The 8,568-nt window shown below is 39.3% G+C and overlaps 2 protein-coding genes across 4 annotated transcripts in view; one reads left to right on the top strand and one right to left on the bottom strand.

Annotated features, from left to right (window-relative positions):
- SLC25A51 (solute carrier family 25 member 51) overlaps positions 1-8,568 on the top strand; it is a 43,859-nt gene that overhangs the window by 24,847 nt on the left and 10,444 nt on the right. For both annotated transcript variants that reach the window (XR_012038297.1, XR_012038298.1), the window contains exon 5: positions 3,020-3,141. The gene's annotated coding sequence lies outside the window, so the exon portion shown is untranslated. The remainder of the gene's footprint in view (positions 1-3,019; positions 3,142-8,568) is intronic.
- DCAF10 (DDB1 and CUL4 associated factor 10) overlaps positions 871-8,568 on the bottom strand; it is a 42,522-nt gene continuing 34,824 nt past the window's right edge. Inside the window, exons 6-8 of one of the 2 annotated variants that reach the window (XR_012038294.1) lie at positions 7,247-7,392; positions 6,991-7,138; positions 5,945-6,082 (exon numbers count right to left, since the gene is read on the bottom strand). Coding sequence is in view for 1 of the 2 variants with exons in the window: in XM_072842010.1 (XP_072698111.1) it covers positions 5,714-6,082; positions 7,247-7,392 (515 nt within the window). In the remaining variant the exon portion in view is untranslated. Of the gene's footprint in view, positions 6,083-6,990; positions 7,139-7,246; positions 7,393-8,568 lie in introns of both variants that reach the window. The other variant, XM_072842010.1, reaches the window with a different exon arrangement.

Raw genomic sequence — 8,568 nt, 5'->3', positions numbered from 1 at the left:
AAATGTGGGGATTTTCTCACTGCAGGGCCTTATATGACTGCACTGGCCACACACTCATGAAGGCAACGCTACAACCCTAGTTACCTTTGTCCTTGAGTCCATAGTACTGGACAAGCCATATAGTAGGGATTCAGATGTTGCTTTTTTTCTTTCTTTCTTTCTTTCTTTTTTTTTTTTAAGATTTTATTTGTTCATGAGAGACCGAGAGAGAGAGAGAGGCAGACACAGGCAGAAGGGAGAAGCAGGCTCCTCGCAGGGAGCCCAACGGTGGGACTCGATCCCAGGTCTCCAGGATCATGCCCTGGGCTGAAGGCGTTGCTAAACCGCTAAGCCACCCGGGCTGCCCTCAAATGTTTCTTGAATGAAAAATGGAGTTTTTTAGTTTTCCAAAGCAATGAGAAAGTTTTTCTGATCTATGACCAGAAAAAAAATCTTACTATGATGATTTCTCTATTTGCACATCACATTCTGGCCTCATGGAAATTCAAGGCCACGTATGTCTAAAAAGTTCATTTGATTCATACAACAAATAATTTATTGAACAATTACTCTGTCAGATTCTGGACTGGGCACTGGGGATAGCAGAAAAGTGAGAGTCCCTGCCCGCAAGGAGCTTACAGTCTAGCATAAGAACTTAACAATACCTCAGAGCCGAGTGAGAAGACTTTCCAGTATCTAGGATATTATCCAGAACATTCTCAACTTTCCTAAAAATAGGAGTCTAAAATTTACCAGAAAGCACATTTTAGAAATGGAAGATGCAGTGAAATTTAAAAGAAAATCAAATTTCCAAACTAACGTAGACACCATGAAACTGAAATAAGAAACTTAGGAAAGCTGAAGATTCTATTTTAAATAGTATAAACAAGATTTAAATTTTAAAATGATTTTATTGTCTCTGGGTGACATTTTCATTTATAGTGACATTCATATACACATACATACACGAGGTGTGCATATGTGAGATGTGTTCCTTGGAGCTTTTGATAAAACCTATATTTCCATTCATTTACAACTAAAGCAGCAGCATACAGGTAAATTTGAGACTTTCCTTTTGATAATTTCTATTGTCATTTGAATGGGAGAAATTCTGAGGAATCTTTAGGGTATAAATTTTGGTACAAACTAAAACTCTCTGTAACAATGTGTGATAATTTAAACATGTATTTTAATGGCTATTGACCAAGTTTAATGGCATCAAAAATACTCAAGTCTATCTGGATTTAATTTTCATTGTTCCCCTTCCCTCCACTGATTCTCCTTATTTTTTTAAAGCATGAACGATCCACGTGCAAATACAGAGCCTTTGTTGTTACTTGGCTATACTTTGGTGCGTTGCTGTTTATTCCTTAATGTAGCAGCATCCTTAGTCTGTAGTATTTTACTTGGTGGCAACTGAAAAAATCACTAGCCTAGGCCTTACCTGGGTACTTCTATTATCCAGAAGGTTATTGTGAACCGGTCAGAAAGCTGGTGAGCAACCAAAAGAGCGGTCTCAAAGACTGTGCACATGGGGCTCGTGTAGCTCTTTAGACACCGAGCGGGCTTGGTTATTGCTTGTCCCAGCTTGTAACAGATGAACAAACACAGCACATATGACAAAGAGCCTGTTAGAGGCAGGCAGGTGGATACTGTGGTAGGAGACAGAACAAACTACCTAGCAGATAGAAAAATTTTTAAATAAAAAACTCCCAAATCCCAGCAACCTGAGGCAAATGATCATATAGACCTCAGGGCTGGGGGAATTATTTTACAATAATTGATATTAACTCATGTTTGTTATATAGCCCTTTACATTTTATGAAGTATTTTACATACATCAGAGCTCATTGGGTATTTGTAGTAACACATGAATATAACTTACTTTTCATCATGAAAAAGTGAATTATACCGAGCATGCTGTTTAAGAAGGCAGGGAGGTATACTAACATATCTGAAACACTTGCATCAAAAATTACAAGTTTAAAATTTTGGCACTTAAGAGATATGTATTAGTTATCTAAAAATTCACATATATGCTTTCTTTCATGACCAACACAGGGTATTACTGCATGAATTTTCATAGCTCTTCGTGGCCACTGGTCATTAAATGGGGATGATTGTCATCAGTGTTATCAGACTATTTTTCCTGCTAAACACAAGCTTTAACAGATACTTATGGATGCCAGTACCATATATTGACTTATATGGGAAACATTAGGCTTCTAAAAGATTCTCAGAGTGGTTTTCCTATATTGCACTTTCTGGAAAACAAAACTTTAACCATGATATGTGATTGTGGTTCTAGAAAGGAGAGGGGAACCTTATCCTTGCTTGTTTCCCTAAAATTTTTGGTATAGCCTCATCTTAGATATAACAAGGAGAAATAACAAAATATACATGTTCTCTGGGCTTCTGAGAAAAAAGGATCACATACATTTTCAAAAGATAGAGGTCTTGTCTACTTTAGCCACTTCATTTTCACAATTAAAGATAAGGAACTACTAAATATATTTTATGTTCCTAAACTTAATATAACATTTCTTTAGAAAGTTTTTTCAAGATTCTTTTTAAGTACAACCTACCCCTCAAGGTGAGGCATGAACTCATGACCCCAAGATCAAGAGTTGTATCCTCTACTGACTGAGCCAGCCAGGCACCCCTGTAGAAAGCTTTTTCAAACAAGTATAATTTATACTACATTTACCAACAATTATACCACATTATCATTTATAATACATTCACCAATTATCATGAATAAAAATGATTAACAAAATTTATAGTAAAAAAAAAACAGATTTTATGCTGTTAAGTGAAATGAGACCTTGAAATTGAGATGCAGTTTCCTTCAAGAGTCTAGCATTCTTGATGCCCTGTAATTCCTGGATTAATATCCCCCTCATGAATTTTTTGATCATGACTGTACCTCAAAGAGGACAAAATTGGTTTTGTTGAGTTTGCTGGCTTATTTTTAATTCTCATCTGTTTGGCTCTATTTTTATACAAGACTATTTATCCCACATTTTTCTTTATTTTACAGCTACTTCTCCTGCTTGAAGTCTTTCAGTTAGGAATGAATAGTCTGTGTGCCCTGTGGTTTATGGTGCTCATTTTCATGGACATTTTCAGTCTTCTCACCGGTTCCGTTGGATGGTGTGGAAGGTAAGCCAGCACATGCCAGCTTCCCATCCTTTGTAAAAAAAAAAAAAAAAAAGGGCAAAGTGGTTGAGTTCTAAGCACAGGCTTTAGACTAAAACAGCTGGGTTTGAATCCATATTGCCCTCCTCCAGTGCCAGCTCTGAGACTTTCAGCAAATCACTTAACCTTTTGCATCCTCCATTTCCTCCAAAGTTGGTGCTCATGTCACCTACACCTTGCAAGGTATTTTGAGTGAAGGTTAGCAATCAAGTGTGTAGATTATATGACACCATAGAAACTCTATAATGGTCGAAGAATCATGGACTGAAATTCAGAGTTGGGTGACATGTGGACATGCAACTCTCCAAAAGGGATGCAATATGTGGAACTTTTTTTTACCAATATAATTATTGTACTTAGTAGCTTATTTTTAATGTTAACATTGGGTGTGTTAGCCTCCAAAACATTACTTTCCTTTAAATATGTGGGGTTTTTTGAAAAGTTTATGGCAAACTTGTGTTTTCATTATACTTTGTGGTGATTTTCTTAATGGCTAAAAAAAAATCCAATTTTTTAACAACATTGGTAAAAATGATCTAATTTTTAAAATTTGTCCTAGCGCCAAGGATTGTTCCAAGCAAGACATAGCCTCTACACATGTGTGTGAATGAATGGCTGTCTGGTAGGGTCTACAACAAAATGTCATTTTTATTTATGTGTTTGGGTTGCTTAGCTCACTTAAATGCTCAACATTTCTATAAGATTTAAGATTCTTTTCTTAGGGCTGGAATTCTCAGCATCTACTCCCATGCCTTTTTCAATCTATTGGCCAGTTTAAGGATAGTCCCAATAATACAACTTAAAAACAAGATAAAGTGTTCATAAATCATTGTTTTAACAGCCAGCATAATACAGTAGAAATTGCCCTGAGCAAGGAATTAGGAGACAAGTTCTGGCTCTGCCATTAATTTTGTAAGATAACTTTAGGCAAGTCACTTAACTTTTCTCATTCATTAAATAATGAGATTGATTACATTTTCTACCTCTAAAGTGGATTTCATTTACTACTTTTTTAAATAATCAAAATGCCTTCTGGGAGTTAAGCACCTGATAGGTACAGAAGTACTTACTGATGTTTAAGGTAGTGTTTTTCGAACTCTGATCCAGGGACCACCTGAATAAAGATTACTTGAGGTTCCTATTAAAAATACAGATCCTGTCCTCTCCCTGGCTGAATCAGAACCTCCTAAGGTGAGAGCCATGTTTCTGTGTTTTTCACAAGTTTGTCAATGATTGTAATGCACCCTCATGTTTGAGAACCACTGGCCTAAGTGAACATGATCTGAGAAGGAAAGAGCTAGCTTGCGGCTTAAAATTACTCCAGCCTCTGGTGGATCCCTCCTAAATATAATACCATTCCAAGTGGAGACTAGAAGAAAGCTGCTTGCTTCAACAGAGCAGACAGCCCTGTGATTGACCCTTGCTTCATGTTTTTTACTTGCTGTGTTCCATAACAAAATACAACAGGTCTTCACGTCAGCTCTTTGTCTTGACAACCAAGTGGCTGACTACTGTAGTTAGGTCACGGCTTGAAGAGGGCTGCAGTTCTCCCCTCCCTAATGCTAAGGGGGTTGAGCCTGTGCCACCTGGCTCAAGGAGTAAAGATGAGGAAAACACAACCTCTTTACTCTCACTGCCCTCTCCACCCTAGTATCATAACATGTGACCCTGTGTGAGTCAAACAGTCTGGCAGAGAAAACAAACTCTAAGCCACATTGTTCTTATCACTCTGTGACCAGACAGTACACTAACTTAATGACTTCTCTTCTATATAAGAGAAATGACCAAAGCCCATTCCTTCTCCTCTTTTCCTTTCTAAATGCTGTTAAAAGGAACAAAATACCACATAAGGACACATGCTAGAGATTTTTAAATTCATACAAGTAAATTACAAAGAGAGGCGGTAGTTTTTCTAGAGTTTTACAACAGAATTCCCCTCACGGTGAAAAAAAAAATATGTATAATTTTAACAGGAAACTTAGAAGACATTTTTGTTGTAAGATCTAACAGTTATGAGAATAATGCCATTATCTGTGCTCATTATAGAGAAACATAACAGCAACTTTAAAAGGCCAAGTATGCTGATAAGTGAAGATGAAATTTCTTTTTCAATGACCAGTATGCTGACATCAAACTTCCGGGTTTTATTCAATACTAGTGTCATGGGTTTCTCCTAACCCAGCCACAACTCCTGCCAGATGTTCACAAAATTCACACCGTAATCAAAAAACAAGATATAAAGAAACTTGACAAGAGCTACCATGCAAAATAACCAGAAGAACCGAAGTTCAGGTGGCACAGATGAGCAGGAGCAGAGGAATGCGGCAAAAGCTGCTGCTGCGTAGAGTCTAACTTGGTGAGGCCCCTACGATGCCGGACGGCCAAGTCCTCAGGTCACAGGTGTGTTCGTGGACCCATAAGAACTGGGATCTTGACCCAAACTTTTAAGATCTTCTAAAAAGAAAATACTTCACCTAAATTGAAGTAATTTATAAGTCAAACACCAGAAAAGTTCCTTATTTGATGTAAGTTGTGCCTAAAACTTTGGCTGATACAAAGAAACCCGTCCACTAAGGCACCCTGAGGCAATCTGACAATGTGTTGGAGAGAATTTTGTTGTCAGTACCACATCATTGTGAGAGTACAGAGAACGGATCACCCGCAGGGGACTGGCTTCTTTGGGCAAACAGTCTATTAGTTCACTGCACTGTTTGTCAAATCCCAACAAGCGAATCCCGTAGCCGTGTGGGGAAGAGATCATTCGCCCATCAGGGCTGAAGCAGAGTTCTTTGATATAACCCCTGCCTACATTGGCTTCTTCAATGTAATGAGTTAATCGTAGAGAACAACGAGGTGAGACAGGTCGCACGGGAGCTCCTTCTTGGAATTCATAGACACAAGTCCACTAAGGGGAGAGAAGAGAGACAAACCAAAGTTAAAGAGCCCCAAGTAATGCTAGATACTTCTTTTTGTAAAAAGCTCAACAGACTGCCAAAGCCACAGAATTGTTGCAAGAAATCAAATGACTACCACTGCCCTTCTCCCAACTACTAAAATGTGCAGGCCCCAAACCTTATCTTCAAAAAGCCAAGGTTATTCTGTGTACTATGATGTGTTCAAGCCTTTATTCCCTCAGGCTGCTGTGACTTCTATGGTAATAATTCCCTTTTGTGAAAGTAACAGCCTTGATATTTACAAAATTCTAGAGTTCAGACATCTAAGCCCTAAAATATCTCTCTTCCTACATATTTCAAAGGCTCTTCTCTCTTTTCAGTTGTGACTTCTAGAGCTAGTGAGATCCTCAAGACTCCTGCTTACCAGAGTGACAAGATTCATGAGGTCATATAAGGCCCTTTTCCCTAGTCATCAGTTTAGCCTTTTCCAGTTTCCCCCTGGTTTTATTTATTTATTTTAAAGATTTTATATTTATTTATTGAGAAAGAGCATGAACAGTGGGGAGAGGGAGAGGGAGAAGCCGGCTCCCCACTGAGCAGGGAGCCCGATGCCAGGCTTGATCTCAGAACACAGAGATCCTGACCTGAGCTGAAGGCAGATGCTTAACCATCTGAGCCACCTGGGAGCCCCTTCCCTGGATTGATTGATTGATAAGGATTTTATTTATTCATGAGAGACACAGGCAGAGGGAGAAGCAGGCTCCATACAGGGAGCCCGACGTGGGACTCAATCCTGGGTCTCCAAGATCATGCCCTGGGCTGAAGGTGGCGCTAAACCACTGAGCCACCAGGGCTGCCCCCTTCCCCAGATTTTAAAAAGAGCAAATTCCAGTACTCAATTGGCTTAGCAAAACCTTACATTTAGCCAGTTTGGCTGAAGCATCTCCATCTAAAGTTTATTATATAACAGGTGTGTGGTGAGATGAAGGAGGCAAGAATTAAGCTGGGCACAATCTGAGCTGATACTGGTTTAAAGTATTTCCCAGTGTGCCACACTGGAGAGGAGGCTGCAAAGGAAGAAGGAGAGGTTCAAGGGATAAAGATTCGGTGAGCACATACAGCAATGGCTATTTTTTAAATTAACTGCTTTAAAGGTGGAGTGCTGCTACTCCTACCTCCTGATCATCAGTGTTGCTTGAGCACCGAAGCAGAGTGGCCCAGCCTTTTGGGTGCAGCTGTAAGGACGTGATGCAGTTTCCACGGTCTCTCTCACCAGGAACTTCAGGGGTTAAGACTTCAAGACTATTTCGTGGTGATACTCCTGATAAGAAAATTAGGGTATGAGATTTGTATTATCAAAGGACTAAGGCAGCTCATCAAAGCTTTCATTTCTGACAGCCACACTGCCCCCAGCCTTCATTCCACTGTCAGCCTCTTGTGCTACCACATGTAAAAAACAAAAAACAAAAAACTATGGGGGTGCTTGGGTGGTCTTTGGGGGTGGGGGTATGGGGAAAGGTTATGACTAGGACTAAAGAATCCAAGTTCTTGTAGCGGGAATCCCAGTAACCTAAGACTAAGGCATTAAAGTGGACTAGGGATCCTTTTGATTAAGATTTACAACTCAGAAAACTTTTAAGAATCAAAGTTATGTGACATGAATGTAGAAAAGTAAAAGATAATTCTCATCTCAGAGGACCTATATTCTCTAGAGAAGGAAATATGTGGAAGCCATGCAGACTGCCTTTGTATAAATAAAAGGCTATCAGGCAGCCTGGGTGGCTTAGCGGTTTAGCGCCACCTTCAGCTCAGGAAGTGATCCTGGAGACCCAGGATTGAGTCCCATGTCCCATGTTGGGCTCCATGCATGGAGCCTGCTTATCCCTCTGCCTGTGTCTCTGCCTCTTTGTCTCTCTCTCCCCCTCTCTCTCTCTGTGTCTCATTAATAAATAAAATCTTATAAAAAAAAATAAAAGGATATCATGTGTGCAAGGAGCAGGACTTACGGACCCCAAGGGCAGTACTATAAATAACCAAACAGATCTATGATTTTGGAGGCAAAGGAGAATATTTCACATACCAGTATGTTAAAACAAGGGAGACATTACCAATCATACATATGACTGGTACTCTGTTAGGGCTCATCATGTCCTTCTTCCTAGCCCCCCATGAAAGTGACTGCTACAGCAAGCCGTTACTACTGGGAGTTACATCCTATCCCTCAGGTATGCGGAGAACCACTTTCACAGACATTATAAAGAAGCAGTTTAGAAATTTAGTATCAAGAGAACTATTTCAACACTTCTCTACCTGTGGAAGGAAATGCTGTGAAGATTGAGCTCCTTCTGTCAGACCCTTTGTGAACTGTTTCTCAAATAGATGTTATCTTCTTTTAAAGTTTCCCTTTAGATTACTATAGCATTGATGGAAACCTGTGAAGCTCTAAATTACATTGTTATAACCAAACTATACCTAAATAATGATTTCACATGTGACT

Source organism: Canis lupus, chromosome 10 (assembly GCF_048164855.1).
Source record: "Canis lupus baileyi chromosome 10, mCanLup2.hap1, whole genome shotgun sequence".
In the NCBI taxonomy this organism is placed as follows: Eukaryota; Metazoa; Chordata; class Mammalia; order Carnivora; family Canidae; genus Canis; species Canis lupus.
This window is presented reverse-complemented; position numbering and strand designations above follow the sequence as displayed.